Source organism: Ciona intestinalis, chromosome 1 (genome assembly GCF_000224145.3).
Source record: "Ciona intestinalis chromosome 1, KH, whole genome shotgun sequence".
In the NCBI taxonomy this organism is placed as follows: Eukaryota; Metazoa; Chordata; class Ascidiacea; order Phlebobranchia; family Cionidae; genus Ciona; species Ciona intestinalis.
In genome coordinates, this window is record NC_020166.2 from 1,898,319 (window position 1) to 1,922,971 (window position 24,653).

General features: G+C 36.1%; 3 protein-coding genes across 3 annotated transcripts in view; 2 read left to right on the forward strand and 1 right to left on the reverse strand.

Moving 5' to 3' along the window:
* LOC100180218 (crossover junction endonuclease EME1) overlaps positions 1-1,657 on the forward strand; it is a 3,551-nt gene extending 1,894 nt beyond the window's left edge. The window contains exon 3 of the mRNA XM_002128657.5: positions 1,229-1,657. Within this exon, the coding sequence (XP_002128693.3) occupies positions 1,229-1,519 (291 nt within the window). The 3' untranslated portion in view covers positions 1,520-1,657. The remainder of the gene's footprint in view (positions 1-1,228) is intronic.
* A 699-nt stretch (positions 1,658-2,356) lies between these two features.
* Positions 2,357-8,267, forward strand: LOC100176336. The gene is made up of 7 exons (XM_002123563.5): positions 2,357-3,135; positions 3,567-3,729; positions 4,677-4,895; positions 5,245-5,468; positions 6,156-6,279; positions 7,019-7,218; positions 7,466-8,267. Exons 1-7 carry the CDS (start codon positions 2,879-2,881, stop codon positions 7,659-7,661), a joined length of 1,383 nt encoding a protein of 460 aa, XP_002123599.4. The 5' UTR covers positions 2,357-2,878; the 3' UTR covers positions 7,662-8,267.
* Positions 8,268-8,468: 201 nt separating this feature from the next.
* The window catches only part of LOC494409 (sushi, von Willebrand factor type A, EGF and pentraxin domain-containing protein 1), a 39,936-nt gene continuing 23,751 nt past the window's right edge, over positions 8,469-24,653 (reverse strand). The window contains exons 28-63 of the mRNA XM_018815546.2: positions 24,280-24,530; positions 23,734-23,887; positions 23,284-23,460; positions 22,707-22,933; positions 22,364-22,517; positions 21,899-22,075; positions 21,422-21,642; positions 20,943-21,102; positions 20,411-20,587; positions 19,895-20,118; positions 19,425-19,581; positions 18,921-19,097; positions 18,420-18,655; positions 18,069-18,222; positions 17,603-17,803; positions 17,190-17,431; positions 16,703-16,859; positions 16,252-16,449; positions 15,854-16,077; positions 15,498-15,651; positions 14,966-15,145; positions 14,422-14,648; positions 14,045-14,201; positions 13,617-13,796; positions 13,234-13,442; positions 12,868-13,015; positions 12,416-12,592; positions 12,194-12,266; positions 11,810-11,916; positions 11,316-11,580; positions 10,840-10,949; positions 10,499-10,602; positions 10,089-10,245; positions 9,558-9,715; positions 8,969-9,126; positions 8,469-8,670 (exon numbers count right to left, since the gene is read on the reverse strand). Of these exons, the coding sequence (XP_018671091.1) occupies positions 8,622-8,670; positions 8,969-9,126; positions 9,558-9,715; positions 10,089-10,245; positions 10,499-10,602; positions 10,840-10,949; positions 11,316-11,580; positions 11,810-11,916; positions 12,194-12,266; positions 12,416-12,592; positions 12,868-13,015; positions 13,234-13,442; positions 13,617-13,796; positions 14,045-14,201; positions 14,422-14,648; positions 14,966-15,145; positions 15,498-15,651; positions 15,854-16,077; positions 16,252-16,449; positions 16,703-16,859; positions 17,190-17,431; positions 17,603-17,803; positions 18,069-18,222; positions 18,420-18,655; positions 18,921-19,097; positions 19,425-19,581; positions 19,895-20,118; positions 20,411-20,587; positions 20,943-21,102; positions 21,422-21,642; positions 21,899-22,075; positions 22,364-22,517; positions 22,707-22,933; positions 23,284-23,460; positions 23,734-23,887; positions 24,280-24,530 (6,281 nt within the window). The 3' untranslated portion in view covers positions 8,469-8,621. The remainder of the gene's footprint in view (positions 8,671-8,968; positions 9,127-9,557; positions 9,716-10,088; positions 10,246-10,498; positions 10,603-10,839; positions 10,950-11,315; positions 11,581-11,809; positions 11,917-12,193; positions 12,267-12,415; positions 12,593-12,867; positions 13,016-13,233; positions 13,443-13,616; positions 13,797-14,044; positions 14,202-14,421; positions 14,649-14,965; positions 15,146-15,497; positions 15,652-15,853; positions 16,078-16,251; positions 16,450-16,702; positions 16,860-17,189; positions 17,432-17,602; positions 17,804-18,068; positions 18,223-18,419; positions 18,656-18,920; positions 19,098-19,424; positions 19,582-19,894; positions 20,119-20,410; positions 20,588-20,942; positions 21,103-21,421; positions 21,643-21,898; positions 22,076-22,363; positions 22,518-22,706; positions 22,934-23,283; positions 23,461-23,733; positions 23,888-24,279; positions 24,531-24,653) is intronic.

The window sequence follows — 24,653 nt, forward strand, 5'->3', positions numbered from 1 at the left end:
ACGGTGTATGAAAAAAAACACCCATGTTTAACAACTGTCATTTTTCAACCATGCAAGGATAAATAAGTTACATTTATACCCAGTATCACCTGATAACACTTTAAACATTGGTCTCCTTGCAGGTTATTAATTTCACAACATAGTTAGGCCAACAAATATATTTTACTACAAATGATACAAAATGAAGTGTTTGTTAATTTACTTAACAGTTTTGATTGTCAACAAAACCAATTAAGCTTGTTACACAAATAGTCACGGTCGCGATAAGAATTGGTTTCCCTTTCTATAATTTAATTTAAAACAAATTTTTCTTGTAACGCCTGTCATTCATTCTGATTCCTGCTATATTTAAACAGTGTTACCAGATTTTTTTATACTAAAACCAGTGTTACACAAAATATCTTGAAATATTTGACTTTTAATTTTTTTTTAGTTTAAGTTTAGTTGTTTTTGCAAACTTCTTTTATAACTAGAGGTGTTGCCATGTTTCTTTTTGATAATTTTTGAGCTGGAAACACTGTTCAGTGGGTAAGTAATTGAACCGTGGGAAAGCAAGCTGTATTGCTCATTCAACTTACAATTGCCGCATATTGGTTGAACAATAGTGTGTGGGATTGAAGTCCTGAGACTGACTGGCTCATAAGTGACCTGTGTGTACCCATAGGTGCAATCGGTTTTGTAAATTTACGGCAAGGCTTACCAAAATATTTTGCAAATTTTTGTTTACTCAAATCTATAAATAAACTTGCAAAAGTCTTGCATTAAATGTAGGATAAAGGATATAGTACAACATCAAATCACAACATGAAGTTGCAGCCACATAAAAAAAAACAATAATCTCTGACATTTTCGAGATTATAAGAATCCCATTACTATAAGCCCATAAGGCATGTTCAAAATATATTGTTCACCCCAATAAAGTGTCTTAAATATGCCATCGATGATTCGTTACCACAAGAGCTCAATAAAAGAATTATTATACCTATATTAAAGTTTATGCAGTTTTGTCAATCCGGTGTTTAGTTAAAACAGCGCCTTTTTTGTGATAAATTACCCAGAAAGTTACATACATTAGCTTAACTTGTAAGTGGGCATTGGGTGCATAAAACAGAACACATAATGACTGTCCTTACACACCATACAAGGATAAATAAGTTACAACTATTCATTCAAATAAATTATATAAAAAACATAAACAGTGACACAATATCTCTTATTCATAACACAGGTTGATGCAACTACAGGTCAAGGTTCGTACAACGCGTGGAAACAAATGTTGTTACAATTCCATAACCTGAGTCCTGACATGGCGGATGCTATTCTTAAGCAATATCCCAGCCTATCTAGCATCATGTCTGCATATGATGGTTGTAATGCAGCAGAAGGAGAGACACTGTTGGCTGATCTAATCATAAGGCGAGGGGTGGGAACCATACAAAGCACTAGAAGGGTGGGACCAGAGCTTTCTAAGAGGATTTATAAAATGCTAACGAGCAAAAACGGATCGGAGATTTTATGATTATGGTTTACTGAAAGTTAAGCAGCGTAATAGTTTGTAAAAAGATTTGACAACACTTCGATTTTTGTGTTATATACGTTAATAAATTCATTATTATTTGAATTTCATTAGTAGTTGAATAAATGAACGGATGAAACTTATTTAACTTGTAAACGTGAGGTGTATAAAACAGAAAACCTGTGTTACAACGACTGTCCTTGCCCCACAAAGCGAGAATTTAACACCAAAATGACAGTTATTAAAATACGGATGTTTTGTTTCATTTACTTTGAAAACTGTTTCATAGGATAAATAAATGTAACATAGTTGGGCGGGGGAAAATGGGACACCTTGATAGTGCCGCTTTTAAACACTGATAAGTAAGTCACAGTTGGGTTGTATATGAAAAAGAACTCCCGTGTTATAACGAATATCATTGCCCTGCCATATGAGGATAGCTCTTTAAAATTCGCGGGATAAATGACAATAAATACATTTTCATTCAAATGTTTAACTTAAGTTCAGAGTGGGCGAAAACACACGAAATGACGGGCTATTATGGCCGTATACGATCAATGATCACATTATCTACCCGACGTAACCAAAATAACCAAACTTGGTCTTGGACTTCATCAATTATTAAACGAATCAGTGTTATAAAATCAATAATAAAGGAAACGCTCCAAGCAACGTACATTAAAAACGAAATATGGTCGAGTATTGTTTCCGTTCACTACCTATTCAACGTTGGTAGGAAATAGTTTTCTGCAGTTTGCGGGACAAACGTGGTTGGATTGTTACAACTGACGCCACGCCGATTCGTCTATGTGTCTACGTCTAAAAACAAGCAAAAGGGTTTAGCAACTTTAGTCAAGTAATTTTACCCGTTGTGTGTTTTAATGACTGTCGTTTTGTTGCTAATTCCTTTTTCTTAGTTGTCTTAATAAAACTAACGTTGTCGTATTTGAAGAGGTAAAAATAAATGGCATGCACTTAAACGATAAGTTATTTAAGTAGTTTTAAACTGTATTTTCTTGCTAATTTTTTGTTTGCTACCCTTTCCATCGTTGTTTTAATTAATATAACCTTTCCTATCGTATTCGATGCAAAATACAATGTTTTGTAAGATCAGACTGCAGCTTTCAGGCGAGCCAAAGTTGTGAAGTTTTCCACGGTAGTAACTTGTAAAAAAATCTGCGAATCTAACCCCGATCTAATGCTCATAAAGTTAAACGATTCTTGTGCAAAAAATACAGTAAGGAACTGGTGACGAGTCTTGAACTTGTAACCCCTGGGTTAAAGGTAGGCAGGTCAACCACAACTTAAACATCACATTATATTTTCCAGCTGTATCAAATATATTTAAGCTAGAACATAATAATGAACGAACTAACTTTAAGTGACAACCAAGATACTATGCGAGGAACCTCCGACCATGGCTCCCTCACCAATATGAGCGAGGCAGAGATACTTGAACAAATGATTTCAAGGATTTGTAAAAGAAATGCCAACATAATTACGGAGATGGTGATTTTCACTGTCGCGATCGTGCTCGGGTTGTTTGCAAATGCTGCGGTCGGATTCGTCTGTGGGACCCGGACGGAACCGGAAAACCGAAGCGCTAATCGTTCGAAATGGTAAGTCGTATGTTTGGTTAAAAGTGTAACGTTATAGTTTGATATCCCCCAAATAAAGTTGAGATAATTCGTTATAGCAGCCTAGTTTAAATAAAAACTAGCGTGTACGCGTGTACCCTGTTAAGTGTCTGTATACAAACAAACAGCTTCGAAGTATATTGCATTCGCAACATTGATTAATAAGGTTTCTTTTGTTTGAGAAATAGATCGTGCATGTCTGCCGAATAAGAAGACGTCCCATGTTATAACACGACATTGAGCATGGGGTGTATAAATACACCATGTATGTCTACTGTACAAGAAGACTCTTATACCTTAACAGTGAGCATGAGGTGTATAAATACACCATGTGTGTCTGATGTATAAGAAGACACTCATGTTATAACTCGACAGCGAGCAATATGATATAACATTCATTCAATTACTTACAGGATGATTCTCCAAATAGTGGTGGCAAACCTTGTGTATTTAATCTTTGCATTAATACACACGATAACGGAACTGATCGGCCATTGGACACTTGGTGCAACGATGTGCAAGTTATTTCGAATGGCAATTGACGCGAGTTGCTTCGTTGTGGCTTGCTCACTTATAGTAGGTTTAATACGGAATTGTTAAAGTACAAATGTATGAACACATTATGCTATAGTTGTAACAAATGCGTATCATTTCTATTATAGTAGGGTGGGGGGAGGTGGGACAACTTTTTCATTCTATTTTCTCGTCCTATTTGGTAGTAAACATAGAACACTAAAAAAAGGTTATAAAACCATATCCCCAGGACTACCATTCACCGTTGTTAATTTCTTAAAACACGATCCGTATAATTGCATATTATGTGCTAAAGGTTCCCATCTTTCCCCACCCTACTCTATTGTATATGGGTGAGGTCATACGTCGAAGAAAGTAATGGGACCGTAGCTTCAAGCAAGAGTTGGCGCATTATTCTATTGCAATTCACAATCTTGCAACTGCCAAGTGTATACCGTATGTTTAACCAAGCACTATAATAAAGCGGGACCTATGTCACGCATTAGGCCACAAAATAATGAACCGACTTCGGCCTATACATCTCAGATCCGATATGGCGTATACCTCGCAAAAGACTTCACCGATATAGAATAGCAATGTCACCAATATGAAACTGGGATAAATTTCGTAAATCTGGGTCTGGTGTTTTTGCCAATGAAGTTGGACGAACGAAATATCAGCCATTTTTTGTTTGTGTCGCAATTCGTACAATTTGATCCTGTCATTTATATAGTATTGATGTGGGATAAGATGGGATACTAATAGCATCTAAAACCCATATATCCTGATCGTGTTTTTAATTAACAATGCTATTTTATAGTCGTAAGAACATACGGTTAAATCATTTTGTAAATATATTTTACTAACAAATGAATCAATAAAAGGGAATGAAAACATGTCTCATCTTATCCCCCCTACTATATGTTAATATACCATACAACCACATACCCATACATTTAACCTATATATGCGACGCAGTTTTGTTTCCTAACACGCGATTTTAACCTTAGATCGCCAACGTAGACCTCTTGTTCATGAAACTCGGCTCCGCTTTTCAACCACCCAAATTTTTCTCCTGCTCCGGCAAGCTACACCGACGCCTCGTCTCCTTGGCAGTTTGGGTGATTTGTATTTGCGTCAGTATCCCGGCCTTTATGTATTCTAACCTCGGTATGTGCAAAGATTGCGTCGTCGTTTACCCCATCACCAAAGACGAAATGTGTGTAATGGTAAGATTTGTTTATAGCTCGACTGTATCTATGATTGCTACTATGATGTCTACTGCCGAGTTGCTGAAGCCATTGCAGTGTGTGGATAAGTGGACATGACGTTTGGTTGCTTTAGTCATTTATATTTCCGTGGGTGGGACCTTGATTAACAAAGATACATACGTGGTAATTCGTAAGCGGGCTAGAAACAAAAAAACGTGTTGTAATAACGTCGTTGCTGACAAGACATAAGATAGGTTTTTTAATTCGTCCCCTATAGTTGCTACTGCCATGCTCAAAGTCGAGTTGCTAAAGCCACTACCGTGTATGAATAAACCCGACTTATACACACTATAACCCATACCTCTAGGTTGGTTTGGACGAAGAAGCTTGCAACAGAGAAAAGTCACTGTTTGATCTCTCTGAGATCAACAACCCATCACAAGAATACGACTATTTTATTCCTGAATATGCTGACCCGGGAAAAGATTCCCTTCTTACGCCATGGGAGGGTAATGATTATGGAGCAGAGGGACCGACATTTATCAATGAAACAGGTGGCGTGGTAAACATTGGACAGCCGACTTCGTGCAAGTAAGTAGTACTGAGTGAATTTGTAAACAGGCGGTGTGAACTTTGGGTAGGACATTGAACCCGAATACCCCCAGTGGCCATTAATTGGTTGTCTGAATTGTAAGCCGTACAGAAATCAATCACCGACAAAATTAAATATCATTGTCAAATTCTGCTATACTATACACACAATAGCCTGTTGGACTTACTTAATGTATAGGCCTATTGCGTATAGTAGTATATAGAGGGGTGGGAAAAGAAGGGACACGTTTTCATCACATTTTCACGTCACATTTGGTAGTAACAAGAGAACATTCAAAGAATTATAAAACCGTATCCTCACGACTCCCATGGACCGTTGTATATTAAAACACCAGAATATTATGTGCTAAATGTTTCTCGTCTCCCCACCCTATTGCATAACGAATGCCAATGGCCCGCCGTGCGAAAATAAATAAGTGACATTGTTTCACCCGCTGCTAATAAATACATCAACAAAAGTTACACAAGTAATAACTCGTAAGCGCAAATGATCCAGCGCTGTCCGTCGCGTAGCGCATGAAACGGTATATGATACCGCGCATGAAACGGAACCCCCGCGTTGTAACTATACTGGCGATGCTCGCCATGCGAGGATGAAAATGTGGTAATTTATAATCATACACTATACTTATAAATACGACCATACCTTACTTTTATATTCCATAGAGCCGACGCAGCCCGATCATATCGCACATCCCTCTACTTGAAGTTTCTCTTCCATTTCTTGCTTCCAGTCATACTGATGATTCTACCGTTCGTAGCTTCGTTCATGGCGAATGAATCGCAGCAGGTAAGCTAAACCACGAACCTTAACTCGGTATCCTATATGATAGATGTTACATGTGGTCCATTATGGGTTGTCCAAATGGTCAGTCGTACATAAAAGCATTCACCCATAAAGTCACACAGGGTGTAACTCGTATGTGTATCATAGTAGATCTGTTTATACCTCGCACGCTTACATGTCTTCTATAATAGACAACCTATAATACCTTTTGGCTGTTTAATGCATACAAGTGGCGTAACTTTGCTATATCTGTCCTGTCTGATACTTTCCACATAATAAAGCAATATTCAATACAAAAAATCATGCATATAAAATGTCTCGAAAGTCAAACACATAAGATCTCACTTCAACTCATAACAAGGCTGTACTGTTTTTATTGGACTGCCTACACACTGCTGCTGATACGAACTAAACTCCAATCTTGAAGCTTCCCTCGCATTACGTTGATTACTGAAGCGCTCGCGGTGCTGCGTATTTTTACGTCATGTCTGCCACAATCTTACGACTGCAGATACAAATGCAAGACACGCATTATCAAAGCTAGTACAAGTTTAGATCTGCACTATATATCTTACTTTTGCTTTGGCTTATCAATTTCATGCATTTTTTAACCGTAACATAAGAAAATGAAGACAATTGTGACATATGGATATAAAAATGGGCTGTAAAGCTGCTTATTAAAACATAAAAACAAAACTGTCTCTAAAAACTGAAAAACCAACACATATTTTATATCCTACAGCCAACACGTGAATCTCGTACTTGGTCAATCACAATTAATGTCACGAACATTCTGTTTATCGTATGTTGGCTACCTGTATTCGCTATAGAGATGGCAAGAGTGAACACGATACCAGCATCTCCTAGTTTCTGTGATGGCCTTCTACTTTACAGTAGATTCTCGATCACTTTTAACCCGGTCTTGTTCCCATTCCTTTACATGTAAGTCCTACTGACCTAGGTAGGTATCGAACCAATAACTCTGTGGAACAGCCATTAAATATAAACTAAATTGATTGTTACTTTAAAAGTAGCAAGGCCTATATATAGATGTACAATGTCCCACAGTAAGACAAATCATGATTGACCTAATTAAAAACTTATTTTCAATAACCAGTGCATATCTTACTTCACTAGGATTCAAACCAGCGTCCCTTAAGCCTTTCTCTAACAATTCCTTCCCTCTCAGGGCAGTCACACCCAACTTCAGCTATCACCTATTCACATCTGCCGCATCAGTGGCATACAGGCTTGCTGAACGCGTCACCCCTTCTAACGATATCAATCTACGCAAGCAAACAACGAAACAACCAGAGGCAAACGAAATTGAACGACAAACGTTGGTGGGACAAGGGCCGGCGCTCCCCGCCACAAAGATTGCCTGAATAACAATTTCAGTGGCTCTAAAGTACAACAGACTATAGTAGGCAGCCAATAAAATAAGCCTAAAGCACCAGCGTTATCCTACATTTCAAACCACTCAAATCGCACTGTTACGCTTTAGTCATGGATTCATTTTCCTCGACTTGATTGGTATCGTGCTTCTACATGCGTCTTTTTCGAAACAGGTGTAACCTGAGCGTAACAAAGTGGTTTGATTGATTGAAAAAAGAGGTGGCTGCAGGCTGGCTACCAGTATATATTTTAAAAATACGCCTCTCGGTTATATGTGTTTGAGCTGTAAGTTAGAGTTTTTACTCTAATTTGAACTGTAAGCCTCTGTATAACCGGTGTAAATATGTAAGTAGAAAACCAGTGATGTCTTTAATATTAAACATAGATGTTTTTACCATGGCCTAGATTCGAACTCTAACCTCTGCCTGTTTATACAGCCTTCCTAATATTTTAGACTTCATATAAACCTCATTTCTATAAAAACTTTACGTTTTTCAAAGTTAATAATGTCTTTTACTTGGACATATCGCCTTACGTGTAACTACCCGCACCTGTGTAAATATCATTGAAAATAAAATCAAAATTTGAGCAATGGACTGACAGAACTAAAGACTATTGAACAGCTGTTAGAAAATATCGTATAAATTGCAACCAAGTATAAGTTACTGTTCCCACCCACGAGGATATAAATGACCAAACCAATCAAAAGTTATGTCTGCTTCTCCAAACACTGCAATACCTTCAGCAACTGTACTTTGGGCATGAAGTTCCCATTGACAATAAAACAATTAAACATATATATATGGTTGATATTCTTGTAATGTAACAAGTTTGGCGATAAGAGGCACAGCGTAACACTTAAGCGGTAAAATTCAAAACAGTGCAAGCAAAATACATATAAGATGTCGACAATATTTAAACAAAGAATAAATAAACAAAAACAAGATTAACTATACTTGAATGTAGTTGTGCATTTCATTCTGGTAACTTTGACTCAGTCTGGAATATAAAAATTCAAAGTTAAGATTTTACCTTTATATTTTCTTGATATAAACCATAAAACAGAACAACAGCTTTTTATGTGCTATCCGTATAATTTTTATTTTGGTGTAAAAATTGGGGTTACATAAAAGTGAAATAAGACTGACAATTAATAAGCAAAGAGTTATATTTAAGTCGGTTTAACAAAATCCCAATTATTAAATGAAACGAAGAAAAGGGAATTAGCAACAAAAAACTGTTGTCAAAAAAAGCTATGGATAAAAGCAAACCAACAAATATTAGTCGAAATACTTACAGGCATGGATTTTGACACATATTCATGATGATAGCATCAATTACACTTGTTCCAAGTTGTGATATGTTTGAAACAGTGTGAACATAACTTGGTTTGGTTGCTATCTCTTCAAGTTGTTGAAGCTGTGTCTTCGTCCCATCCATTCCAACAACTTGTACCTGTCAATCAAAATCACAGTTATATACAAGTTGATAGGGTTGTATGAATGTAACTTTTTTATCTTCAAATAGTGGGGCAACAACAGTCGTCATAACACATTATGTTTCATACACTTTGAGCCAGCGTACAGGTTGTTACTTATGAAACTCTGTGGGCGATTACTTTAATGTATGGCTAACAATTTGAACAACCCGTAAGGTTACACTGGGTTTGACAAAGTAATATACCCTCTTCCAGTGTATACATCCATGCTGTGCATACCACGGCGGAACCACTATCAACTAATGTTTTAGGCAAACTATCAACTATTGCTTTGTCGCTATATCTTGTCTTTTCGTTTTATTATCTGTCAATCTTCCCTACTGTGATCGAAGAAACAAATACAAGTTTTCATGATATTATTTTTAACCATATCCAATATATTACATACCGTAGCACGTTGCTTTAATAATCCAGCTGATGCTGTAACATTATCATCGCTACTACCATCGGTGAATAGAATAACGTGGTCACGCACATTTGGTCTGTTTGTATCAACCAACAAACTGTCTGTAGCAAGATGTTCCAATGTTTGCCCGATGTTAGAACCTGGATATAATAATAAATGTTAAGCATAAACGTTTTTATTGTAGATAATTTAACGTGTAGATAACAAGGCACACTTGATTGATAACTTAAGATTAAACCAGAGTTGCCCTTATTAACCCCAAATCTGTGCCTTTAGCACATAATATCGAAATATTCCTGTTTTGAACAATTAACAATGGTATATGGAAGTTGTGAGAATACGGTTTTATAATTCTTTAAATGTTCTTTTTTTTTACTACCAAATGGAAGGACGAAAAAATAGAATAAAAAGGAATCCTATCTACCCCAACCCTATCATAATGTAGAATAGATATTTGGTCACGTTTTTTAAACTTATTTATGCGGTATCAGAAAACAATTAATTCACACCCACCATATCCCCCGTATGGCAAGAACTTCACAGCTCTTGATAATTCCTCGATGTTTCGATATCTACCGAGCGATACTTCTCCTATGACATCAACGTTTCTATGGTAACGAAGCAAACCAACCAAAGTTGTTGAGTCATCAATGCTGAATCGGCGAATTAACTGAAAGTTGAAGGTAATCATTTGAATCATATTAATGTTTATGAACGAAACTGGTAGATAATGTAGAATAATTGTATGCAAACATTAACGTCGCATCAAATAAATTTCAATTTCGGCAGCAACCACAGAGGATATATGGCTTGGCCACTGCATGTGTATATATAATCTATAGATTGTGGCAATATATAGAGTTGGTAAAGGTTTTCACAACCCTTGCTCTTAAACCCCACAATACACAACATGGATAACTTACTGTTTCTACGAAGCCAAGTAATCGGTTCCAGTCATCACTTTCACCACTAGTGCTGCTCTCGAGCACAATATACAAATCTACCTTGGTACGGGTCGGACATGATTCTGTGAATTCATTGTTGTTAATAATATGCATTATAACTATTGTAACATTTAATTTAAGCGTCTTTTAAAAACAGTTATAAAAAATATAAAAAAACTATAAAAAAGTATTGTTTTTGTACTAGTTACATAAACTGTTTATATAAAAGTTGCCTGGGTTTTGGGGTAATGGGCCAAATCTGGCATAAGTCTCAGGTCCTTGACAAGGACCTCACCAACATAGAATATTTAACATGTTACCTGCACAACATGGAGGGGTGCCTCCCCACCTTCCGTTTGATTGACAGGTCATAACATGAGACCCATGATGGGTTATTGGGTTGGTAAGAGTACCGGGGTTGCATTGAAAGCTGGAGAAAATGTCGGGTTAATATTGGGTTGTATATAACATATTTTTTATTTATCTTTTGAAGGCGATAGCAAATTCATATTGTTTAAAAAAGGAAAAAGGGGAATTAACAGCAAAACAACAGTTGTTGATTTTCTACAGATACAAAATAGTGTAGGTTAATTTTACAATTTTTAAACTTTAAAATATTTTGTAAATTATTGTTAATTATTGAAAGTTTTATAATATATCACATCAACAGTTTAGATATCCAAAAGTAACTGGACTGTTTAATATAAGTATATCATAATATTAAGCGCATTAAATATATTAATGATAATATTGTTAAGGTATACTAAATATAATGATAATATATTGAATATCATACCTGCATTGTGAATGGTGGTAATTTGAATTGGTGCACGTCACTTGTCCGTTATCAATATGGTTGAATATGACATCACAATGGCCCCTACAGTATGGTGCTTGGTTTGTCCATTGACCATTTGAACCACATATGGTTGTGGTATGGTTGCCATCAAGCTGGTGTAGTTGGTTGCATGTGAAGTTACATTCCGACCCCATTTCATTATGGATGTCTCTATTACACTGGTAGCCACCATTAGCAATGTGTAAGGGTGGGCACTGTAAACCTGGGGTGAGAGATGGGTTTAAGATAAGTCAAATAAAGTGAAACACGTTTGAAAATGTAGACCAACGGTGTCAGCTTAAACCATATGCCATCTTATTATGTGATGAGAACATATTATACACACATTATAAAACGCAGCAACTTGTTACTTTAATATTTGATAAACTGATTTTTTAGATAAAGCAAGTATTACACCATTATGCTTGTAAAACTGTTCAGTTGTAACTTACGTTTGCATTGTGGCTTTACAGAACTCCATTGTCCATTATTGTTACACGTCACTTGACTTTGACCATCAAGTTGATACCCATCATCACAGGTGTATGTTGTAACTGACCTGTGGTTGGTATATATATTAATGCCTATAGTACTGTGGAGTAAGATGATTTCCCATGTTTCCTAATCGTGTTTTAACAAGTAACAATGCTCTTTAATGTCAAGGGGATACGGGATATGAGATATATTATTTAAAATATTCTTTGTTAATTACCAAATTGAATTATAAAGGAGAATAAAAACCTTCACCATTTTACCCCAACTTACTATATGTTGTGACAATGCAATCATAATACATGGATTAATTAACAATAAGTTATTTTAACATAAATATTTACCCTGGAATGTTAGAGTTCGATTGAACGGCGTTTCCGTGTTCAATGTTTTGGAAACTGGCGTTGCAGGAAATAACTAGAAGAATAATTTTTGTGAATGTTAAGTGACTTATCCATGGTTGTCATAGTCTAATAGTTGCTTATCCTTGTGTGTCAGTGCAATAAAAGCCAGCTTACGAGGATTAGCACTAGACTAACAGACACAAACATTAATGGTTAATTTACCTTCACATGAGGGGACCTGATTGGTCCATTGAAGACCCGCGTTACACCTCGTTGCGATCGATCCAGACAAACGGTAACCACGAGAACATCGGAAACGACAAACAGAACGAAACTTGAACCGGTTGTTACAATCCATGGTTGCGTGTGTGGGCGTGGTAAGGGCGGGGCATGATTGACCTGGGTTGGATGGTATAATTAACACTGTGTGGATAATAATTATATTGACATAATGGAGTTTGATTTATTCTATGTGGGTGAAGTTCTACAATGTCAAAGGGCATAAAACCTAGGATGTAGGCCTGAATTACACAAGCACTCAGGGTGCTACAACATAGACCTCTTATATATATATAAGTATCTTTGGGTTATGGACTTCACCTGGCAAGTTTTGCCATAGCATATAACTTATAATCAAAAAATTAACAAAACAATATCAATTAATGTTAACTTACGTAGACATGTTCCCAAAGGTGTTGACCAACTTAGTATTCCATTTACTTCGGTACAGTTACTTTCGCTTGCACCAACCAAAGTTGATGTTAAGTCACAGTTGAGACGACACAAGTTATTCTTACACTGGATGGTCCCGTATGGAATGTGCTGTAACATAAAAAAATTATGATAAATATTAAAAATTGTATTTAACAAATAGCAACATTTATTGCTACATACATAAAGATGGGTACACATTTTTCTAATTGTTTTATACTTTTGGAAAAAACAGGCGAAATATAAATTGTCATGTCATATTACAGCTATATCCCCATTTGTGTGAACAAATCTGTGAATGAATAATATCAACAATTGACACCACTTACACTAGATGCACATGTTCGCCGAAGCATGCACGCAGGTTGCACCATCAAGTCCCATTCCTTTGTATCCCCACAATGAGCAATGTTTGTTGCTTGGTTTAATTCATATCCATTGTTACATAAGAATTCACATTCAGATTGGAAATAGTTTGAATTGTTGCATAACACACGTCCATTGTTCAAGGTAAGGAATGAAGCAGAACATGTTTTCTCTGAAAAAAAAATTCATTTAATAATAAACTAGATGAACCTCGAGCTCTATTTCAAATGAACAGCGTTGTCAAGACATTTCAATTAAAAATAACGAGTAATCGGTTTTAAATTTTTTTTTTTAAAGTTTATTTCCCTACAGTATTTGTTGCTAAGCAACTAACCATGTGACTTACTTGTGCACTGAGGCGCGGAGCCCAGCCATTGTCCATCACCCATGCAGCTTATGACATCATAATCACCCAATGCTTCATAACCATGGTCACAACCACTGAAGGAACATATAGAAGCAAACTTGTGACCATCGGAGCAAGTGAGGTGGGTGTTGGGTATGGAAGGGGTTGGGCATGTCAGTTCTATGTAATACAAAGTAATGAATGGGGATCAGGAATCTTGACATTATATGTTGCTAAATAAAACAAAGTCCAAAATTTTCTAAAATTTCTTGAATCATGATTTTTACCAAAAGAGCTATTAAAAATGATACTTGTGGTATATTATTCTCAGTAAAAAAAAATTATTATGCTTTTTTATTATTCTAGAATAGTTAAAAAATGATGCTGGTAAAAAAAGCTTTTACATTTAACTAGTTTCACTCCCTTACTTTGACAAGTTGCAAGCTGTGGCCACCATTGTCCTGAGACATCACAATTAACAATGACCGATTGTGACGATGGTTGGTATCCATTGTCGCATAACAATGCACATCGTGAGCCATATGTGGAACTTTCACTGCAGTTAAGTCGACCATTCATAACATTCTGCAACAAATATGATGTTATCAAAACTTTAACTTAGTAATAGGGAAATTTCTATGCAAGAAATATGATTGTAAATAAAATAAAATCATTTAAGCAATTTTCAATAAAAAAGTAAACGGTTATTATTTTTTATATGAAGGCCAAAAACTAAAGAAAGGTAAAAAAGTTTTACATCAATTTAAAGATAAAAACAATGCACAGACCACGAAAACGCACTTACCATGGTAGGACAGGTAACACGGACACACTGAGGTGTGAATACAAAATCCCAAGTTCCGTTCGCCAAGCAGGAAGATGCGAGTGTTGTGACATAATAATCACCACTATGATGTATCGTGAACCCAGGATCGCAAACAAACACGCATTGTGATTCATATTTGTACCCATTGTCACAAGACACTTGACCATTTTCGATGTGTCTGATTGGTTCAGCAGGACAATTGATCTCTGTGATGTAATAATGACAATTAAACTCTGATTATGATGTAATATACTAGTGTCATGGTTCAGTGGTAGGGCGCTTGCATTGTAAGCAAATGATACCAACATCAATGCTTGATACTGTTAGGCATATGTGGGCAAGAATATCTTACAGCTATTGCTTCAACCTAGTGGTCACTTATTGCCCAACTCTGGCTTAAATCTCTTATCCCATAGCGTGCCATGCTGTAGGACCTCGCCCATATAAAAAAAATGAAATAATGTAATATACTGGATATTTAAAACAAACTTGACTTCACTAATCCTTGCCACAATATACTTACTTTGACATGTTGGTGTATTGCCCACCCAACTCCCATCAGCCTGACACACCATGTTGTAAGGAGTAGGATCCTCAAGGGTGTAGCCTTCTATGCAATCAAACACACATATGGATTGAAAGTGTGCACCGTCTGTGCATCGTAGGGTGGTGTGTGGGACATCTAATCGCGAGCATTCAATCTCTGTGTTCAAGTTATTGGTTAGTTTGTATTTTACCTAAAGTAAGTGGCTTGGACAAGACATGCATGGTTCAAGCCTCACATCAGTGACTGCATTATAGTACTGTACAGTAAGATGAATACCATTATTACATAAAATCCCATATTTCCTAATCATGTTTTTACCAACTAACAATGTTATTTTAGAATGGTGGGTCGATAAAAGAAAGTGAAACATGGACAATCCTACCCCAACCTATTATACGTTTAAGGAAATATATTTTTAAAACCTGGGCAAGATTTCAAGTCACACCAAAGTACAACATAGAACCTCACCCATGTTAAAAAAACACCTTATTATATTCAAACAACTCACTTGAGCAAAGCCCAATCCCATTGCTCCACACTCCTGACTCCAAACAATTAGTTCCTGGTTCTCCACTCATCTCGTACCCATCGTAACATCGTAGCAAACATCGAGACCCGAACTTATTTTCATCAGTACATGTGACATCACCGAACACCAATGCCTATGAAGATAACAAAAAGTTAGTTTACCATCTTGTGTTTAATGCCTGGTTAAAAAAATAGCCAAACCCAAATTTGTTTTAAAGGCATGGGAATCTAACGTATCTTGCTTTCATGGCAATTTATAAAGTTGAATAAAAGTTTGACGCCTATATATGCGCCTGTGATAAAACTTGACACCCATAAAATATATAACCTCGCTACCTCTTGAATGCTTGTATCATTGGCAGGGCATCGGTTGTTGTCGCAGGTTGGTGTTGGATTATTCCACATCTTAGTATGCATGCACTCTGCTGTATCAACCTGTCCCTGTATCATGTGATACCCAACGTCACAGTGGTAGCTGCATCGTGATTGGTAGATATTTGAATCAGAACAAACCACTGAACCGTGACTGATGGTCATGTGACTAGATGGGCATGTAATTTCTGGAAGAACAGATGTTTAGTTAAATTCTAAATATTGTTCAGAATTATTTCTAAAAAGAGACAACGTATTCTAAATAAACTAAATTGTCACAGCAATAGCTCTGTTAATTTTTACTACCAAAGTTCTACAGTGAGAATGAGGTTCAGTGATAAATTTTTTTTTTTAATTCTTACTTCTGCATTCTGGTACTTCCCCACACCAGGTACCATCGGCACGACATTGTATTCCTTTGATGACATCATAATCATCCTCAGGGTCAACGACCTCATACCCGACGTCGCACGTAACTTTGCATCGAGATTTAAACAAATTATCCTCGGAACAAGATATTTGTCCATTAGTGGGAGCCATCAGTGGTGGACATTGGATTTCTATATGGATAAGGTAAATATATTATAAATATTTTAAGATGTTTAGAAATAAAAAGGGTTCAGGTATTGATGCTAACCAAAGTCACTTTCAATATCATTTATAATTGGCCAACATATTTATCTCCAGGATTCTATACTGAAGCATGAATGTGTTACTCACATAAATCTGTCTGTTAATAAATAAGTCCACAGTGACTTTCTGAACACTATGTATCATAAAACACCCCAATAATATAAAAAAACCAACACTTACTTTCACATGAGGATAACACAGGCATCCACTCCAACGAGGATCCACAACTTGTAACATTATTATCTCCACCAAGCTCATATCCTTTGTTACATTGTAGTAAGCATTGTGATTGAAACAATGCATTATTTGTGCAAGTGATTACACCATGAGGCTCACTCTGTGATGTCATAGTTGATATTATTTTTAATGGTTGTAATGTAGAGTTATTGTAAATTAACCCTTAGAAAACTTTTTGTAGCTTAGAAAATAAGTTTCACAAAAAAATACGCTAATAAAAATAAGGATATTAACTTTGCATTTTTAACAATAGTCTTCTCTTAGTTATTTTTATTTAAATCCCAAACATGGTAACTTCTAAGCGAGCACGAGGTGCATGAAATACAACAGCTGTGTTATAACAGCTGTCGTTGTCCCGCAACGTGAGAATGAAAAGGTCACATTTATCCACTAAATTGTTACAAATTCAAGGCAAGTATAAATGCCTCACCTGTTGTATTTGTGTTGTGTTTGGTGAACACATTATCCTTGTACATTGTGGTTCTTCATTGACATCCCATACTCCTTCGCTACCACATGTTATAACCTCACTGTGTTGATTGTTTGAATTACTGGGTTGTACAAGACGATAGCCATCATCGCATACATATAAACATTGTGACATATAGTTGTTATTGTCGGTGCAGTTTTGGATTCCATTATTGAATGATGACCACAATGGACATTGTTTCTCTGTGAATGAAATGTGTTTGGTTAAGCTCAAAGTGACAAATAGCACAATTCTGCCACTCTTGCTACCAGGCTTAATTTAACCCAATTAAAAATTCAGATTTCTAGTTTACCAACGTTATTTTTATTACAGTGTAGATTTAATACATAAATGCATCAAATATGAATACTCACTTTGACATTGTGGCTGTGTTGGTAGAGTCCATGTTGTATCCGCTGTGCATCGAGTTGAAATGTTGACTGGAATAGCTTGGTTGGATGTAATGAATTGGTAACCTTCATTACATTGGTATGTACATGTAGATGCAAAGTCGTGATCAGAGGTACATGTGATGTCTCCATGGTTGGGTGGGGTGAGTGAGCTGCATTCAATATCTGTGGCCAACATGTATTTATTTAGTGGAATAATATATAATGTTACAGTTAATGATCTGAGTTAAATAAGAAAGGCACCTTTATCGATGTTATATTAACACAACCCAAATTCCCGTTACATCTTTGTATATCACTGAATGCATAAATCACCTTTTTTTCTCTGATATTGTGGGTTAACAAATGTTTTTATGTGGGTTAACAAATGGGTTACAAAGTATGTGACTTTGTGTGTGTAGTTAAATCAACTATAACAAAGCTCACTTACTTTCACAGTATCCAATAAACCCGCTCCACGCTCCAGCACTTGTACATGTGATCACATTCTGACCAATCACATGATGTCCATCACGACACGTGATTCGACAAACGGACCCAGCACGGTTCGCATCACTACAATCAACCATCCCTGTCTCCATGGCCTGCCATAACAACGTAAACTTTAGTTTTGTCTTCGAATACAATTGCGAGACCAAATTACTTAAAAACAGAGAAGGGCATTAATAAAAAAAACAGTTGTTAAAATCTGTGTTTGACAACATAAACTCGTTCAATACAATTACTGTTAACCCATATATATAACCTTCTAACCACAGCCACCCCACACTCCATAACTTACAGCAACAAACGCTTCATCTTCGTGCGAACAAGTCTTCTTTTCACAAATAGGAACTTCCTCTGTCCATTCACCAAAGTACTGGCATTGTGATGTCACATGCGCTTCTGTGATGTAACTACCGAACACCTGGTACCCCTCATTACACTGGTAAGTACACACAGATTGGAAAAGGTTTCCTTCTGTACAATTTACGGTACCAAACTGAACGCTGTTGTGATCATCGGGACAACTAATCTCTGTAATGTAATAGGGGAATTAATTATTGTTCAATATACCATTGTTACATAATAGAGATGAAATACGTTTTAGCTTGGAAGATAAAACGTGTTTTAATTGCTTTTTATTTAAAAGCTAATATAAATATTCTAATTCATATAATACAGTTTTGGATAATTGTGGATGTAACATAAAATGACCAAAAGTTTTGAAGATAGTTTTAGAATTGTATACACTTGACGCTAACAGCATATGTAAATATAAAACAGTTGTTTGTTTACTTACTATGGCAAGAAGGCAGTTGGTTTGAATATGTTCCGTTGGCTTGGCAGGTTGTAGAATGCTCACCAGCACGATAATACCCAGGTGTGCATGTGAACTCACAAGTGGATTCATATTTATCTTGGTTGGAACATACCATAGTGGAGTTGGTGGGTGGGGTGAGAACGCCACAACTTATACCTGCGTGTGGTAAGTATAAACGTTAAATATATATATATATATATGGGTGATGTTCTATGGCAGGGCATGCCAGAGGCACAGGACTTAGGAAGGTTTGGTCCATTACCAAAATGGTATTGGTTCCGAACCTTTAAGGCTTGTGGGTGGTGCGAATAGTATTCAATTTTTTATCACCATATTAATTGCAACTGAATTGAGCTATAATAACAGTTTGTCAATGTTTTAAAAATGGGATTAACATTTTCTACATATTTAAAATTTTCTTGCAATATTTTAAAAGTATATATTTTAACTTTTTTTATAAGTTTTATAAGATATCTATCTTACGTTGGCAATATCCCATAGTTCCGCTCCACTGAGCAGTATGTGTGCATGTAATCTCACTGTTGCCTTCTGTGACCTCATAACCAGGGGGACAATCAAGGGAACATTGGGATTCATAAAGATTTTCTTCGGAGCAAACAACTTCCCCTATCAGTGATGCCTGGATGGGGAAGGGTCAGTGTTAATAAGGGGTGGGTTTATACCATATTCTATGTTGTATTGCAGACAGATCAGGCATTATTGCAATATTGCATGCCTGTTAAGATATTATTGCAGGCATGACAGGAAGCCTATGGTTTAGGTCACAGTCTGTGTGTTACCTTGAAATAATAGGTAAATAACATAATAATAATAAATTATAAAGCATAAAAAAGGTTTTTTTAGTTTTATATGGGAGTTATACATAGTATTTAATCAGCAGACCAGGAGCATGGGGTTAGCTGATTAAAGTATTGGCACTATGTTAAGTTTACCTTTACAATATCGGCGCTGTTCATTGGGCATTTCTTTTTCATACATGTTGGTTTCTGATTGGTCCACATCATTTGATCCGTGCATTCTGATTGGTTGGAATCTGTGCTTGACATTTCGTAACCTTGGTTACATTGGTATGTACACACTGATTCAAACTTGTTGGTGATTGTACATGATGAGAACCCATGGGTAAGTGTGAGGTGGCTTGATGGGCAACTGATACCTGGGATAGTGGTGATATCGTATGTTTAGTTGTGATGTAGAACTTATTAAATAAAAACAAATGTAATTAAAATCAAACACGAAAACAAAACTTATTTACAATTCTTTTATTTATTAATAGAATTTATTTATTTGTCGTTTTTTATTAAAACTGCAGCCACGATATTTCAAAAATCTGGCATGAAATATTTAAGATATATACATAATACACAATTATAAACGATATATATATAGTATACATATACACAATTATACACTATACACAAATGCATCATACATATATAAATACTTACGTTGACATGTAGGTGAGACATTGGTCCAAGTTTTATCCGCTTGACACAAAGTTGTTGCGCTTCCCACGACCTCATACCCAGCATGGCACTCAAACTCACATTCAGAAAGGTACTTGCTATTTTCACTGCAACTGATGCGGCCATTCACGGGATCAATGAGCACAGGGCATTCAATCTCTGTAAATATAGTGGTTAGGATTATAATAATATATTGGTATTTATAAATTATTATAAATAGCAGCGAAATTTATATCCTATCAATATAGAAAGACAATATTAAACACTGTGTTAAGCTAAACAAATTATAAAACATCACAAGAGTTATAACTGAAGAGTTAAATTACAAAAGGTTGTTATGGTCTGATATATGTGTTTAAAACAATATTCGTTAAACATTTATTTCGAATTTAAAATATTATTAATAATTAAATAGAACAGGGAAATTAAAAAAAAGATAGTTTGTAAGTTATAAACACTTGATCGTACAATAGAAATATTAAATAAAAATGTAAAGATAATATGAGCAGCTTACTGATACAATATCCAATTGTAGCCTCCCAAACACCATCTTCATTACATCTTGTTTCATTCAACCCTCCATCTATAAGTCGATACCCAATGTCGCATTGTAATGAACATACAGAGTTGAATATGTGGCCGTCGGTGCAAGTTAGCTGCCCGTTTCTCTCAGCCTGTGGTGGATACAGGGTTAATGTGTAAATAGGCAGACATGATTTTTGGTTGGTTTGGTTTTTTATATCCTAGTGGTGGAACTTTGAGTGACTTATTTATGGTTGCCACTCCCATGCCCACAGTAAAGTTGCTGAGCTCATTGCAGTGTGTGGATAAACATACATGACTTTTGGTTGGTTTAGCCATTTTTAAACTTGTAGGAGGGAACTTGAGTGATTTATCTATGGTTGCCACACCAGTCGATTTTTAGCTATCAGAATGTGTGGAATAGGAGACATAACCTATGACAACTGCTATAATATCAATACAATTACCCACCTTGATTAGGTCGGTGTCGTTTGATGAGCAAACCTTCTTCTCGCAAGTTACTTTTTCCCCACTCCATGTTTGGTCATCCATGCATGTAACCGTGGTAACACCCTGTGTGACCTCATAACCAGGTATACACTCGTATCCACACACTGATTCAAACAAGTTGCTTTCACTACAGACAGTTGTAGCATGGGTAGCTGTGAGATGGGTGGTTGGACAACGAGTTTCTGAAAGAAAAGATTTTGTTCATTTATTTTTAAAGAATGTTATTGCACACCATCTATAGTGTCCACCTATGCTCACTGTCGAGTTTTATGTTTATTCTATGTGTGGAAATTGTTTAATACACAAATATTGCACACTATACATACATGGTGACTTTATACACCTCATGCTCTGCCAAGATGTAACATTTCTTAATTAAAAACTTAAGTAAAAGTTTTCTTTTTTTCTAAAGTAAGCTTAAAAAAACTTTAAACTCACTTTGACAGATAGGAGCTTCATTATTGAACGATCGGTTGTGTTGGCATTGTGATGTCACTTCCCCAATTATTTCATACCCAGCATCACAATGGAATAAACAGTTAGATTGATATCTGTTTGCATCAGAGCAAGTCACACCCCCGTTAATGGGTGGGGTGAATGGGGGGCATTCAATCTCTGTGAAAATTTAAGTGTTAAGATTTTTAACATTCATTGTGACATTTAATTGATTATAAAATCAAGAGTGAGTATAATAGTCAGCTAACATTTAAGAATCTTGTGTTTTACGGGACACCATTGTTACAATAGTCAAACTTAGAAATTATTGCATTATCCCAACCTATGTTTCTTCTATCTATTATTCTACTGTAACTGCTTTGTTATTTAATAAAAACTAAACCATTGGGGACTACTGGGATAAAATGTCACATCAGTGAGCCTTGAACCTGGTATATTTACACTTACTTCTGCAGACCCCAAAGTTTTCACTCCAGGTTTGGTCAGCCAAGCAGACAGTGTTTCCAGATCCTGTTTTTTCGTACCCAATGTTACAAGTAAGTGTACACTGTGATTGGTAGCGCATGTCATCACTGCAGTCTATGCTGCCATGATCAAGTGCCTGGTAGGGAAAACAAGAATAAATATAAATTATTTATCCTTACATGGCAGGCCAATGACAGTCCTTATAACCGGTGTTCTATTTTATAAACCACTTACAAGTTACCACATATGTTTTCTAGCTATAACACGGAAGGTCTGTTTCATTAATCTTATACTACTTTGCGATAATTCATATACAGCAACTCACATTGACTAAAGTAGGGTCTGCATGTGAACACAACTTCTTCACACACACTGGTTTGTTCAATACATTCCATTGATAGTCGATCTGGCATCTTGTGGTGGGTGAACTATCCTCTGTAAGCTGGTATCCATCATCACATGTGTGTTCACAATGGGAATCAAACCGGTTCGAATCCGAACAGACAACGTTCCCATTAGCGAGTGTGGTGAATTCAATTGGACAAAGTATTTCTGGAATAAAGGAACATATTAAGTATGCTTAAAGTCGTGTATGGACACATGCATTTTTACATTAGGTTCATATCCATGTTTTAGTATATTGTAATTGGCGTGAGTGAGGTCTTACATTATGTAACACATGGAACTTGGGATTCAGGACAGAGTTGACCCATTACTCCAAGACCCAGGGTGTTACAATCTAATAATGTGTTGAAGCAATGCATGGTAAATGTCTGCACAAAGACACATACTACTACAATGGTAACAGTATTGAGTATCAAACCCTGTATCCTACGGGTACAAACAAGCGCCAAACAACTAAACCGATACATCATATACACAATATACATACTATTACTAACCTCTGCAGGTTGGAGCATCTTGCGTGAATGTCCTGTTTGATTGACAAGTGGATGATGCGGCTCCGATTCTTTCATAACCCCGGTCACACGAGAACGAACACACAGACTCAAATTTATTTTCGTCGGTACATGTCATACTGCCATCTTGTGGTTGACTTAGTGCAGGACATCGGACCTCTGTTACGTTATAGTAGGGTTATGGCAGGGCATAGTCTTTTTAACTCAGATGTTTTGTTTCATACACTTTGTCCTTCTTACGAGTTACCATGTATGTAACGTAGTTGATTATTTTTTTCGAACTTTTTTTTAACATGACATCATATATAAGTCGTTGTTAATTTTCTTATGGGGATACTAAAGTTTTTGAACCTGGGATTTAGGTCAGATTTTGCCCATTAGCCCAAGTGTAATAACTAAATTTGGCTTATTACCCAAAAATAATAAACTTACTGTTGCAATGGCCAATGGTAGGCGCCCAGTCAGCTGATGCTGTACATTGTGTAGATAAAGATCCAACCAAGACATATCCTTCATTACATGTAACACTACAATGTGATCCATACCATGAAGACTCGGTGCATACAACATTGCCATTCAACTTTGCCTGTGAGGGGTAGGGGTTATTGTGGGTATGTATGGTTACAATGGTGACTGGCAAAAATCATTACTTAGAATATTCTGTTACTTCTACTGTCAAGCATAGATAATGGAATAATGTAAATTTTCTGAAGTCTTGCTAGATAAAAAGACTCATGTTTTTTATACCAGATGAGACAAGAATGTTTATATTACTTGGAATATTATCAGTCTAAATATATTTTAAAAAACAGCTTCACTATATATGCTTGGCTACCACAAGCCAGTTATTCCTGTGGTAACTTTTATTGCACCTTTTAATTTAAAACTCGAAAAATAGTAATTGTTACAAATGTTTAATAAAACAATAAAATAAAAGACTTAGGATTGTTGACATCTAACCATGTATGTTATTCTCACCCTTGTAATTGCGCCATCATGCATGGAACATTGCTTTCGTTTACAATACGGCAGCCTTCCATTCCATGTTCTATCTGCTGTGCAAGTTAATACTGCAGTATCTGGGCTATCCTCTGTGTTAGACGTTGGTGAATCTGTCATCTCATAGCCAGGGTTGCAAACGTAGACGCACCGGGATTCGAACCTGGAACCATCTGTACAATCTGCTGCTCCATTCATAAGAGTAGTGTGACTGGTAGGACATTCAATTTCTAGAAAAAGCGTTTGGAATAAAAGTTGGTGATATTCATTTAATAAAGGATGTTGTTTAAATTGAAAACTGAGGCTTTTTCCATAATGATATTTAAGATAATATTGTCTATTATAACATGAGC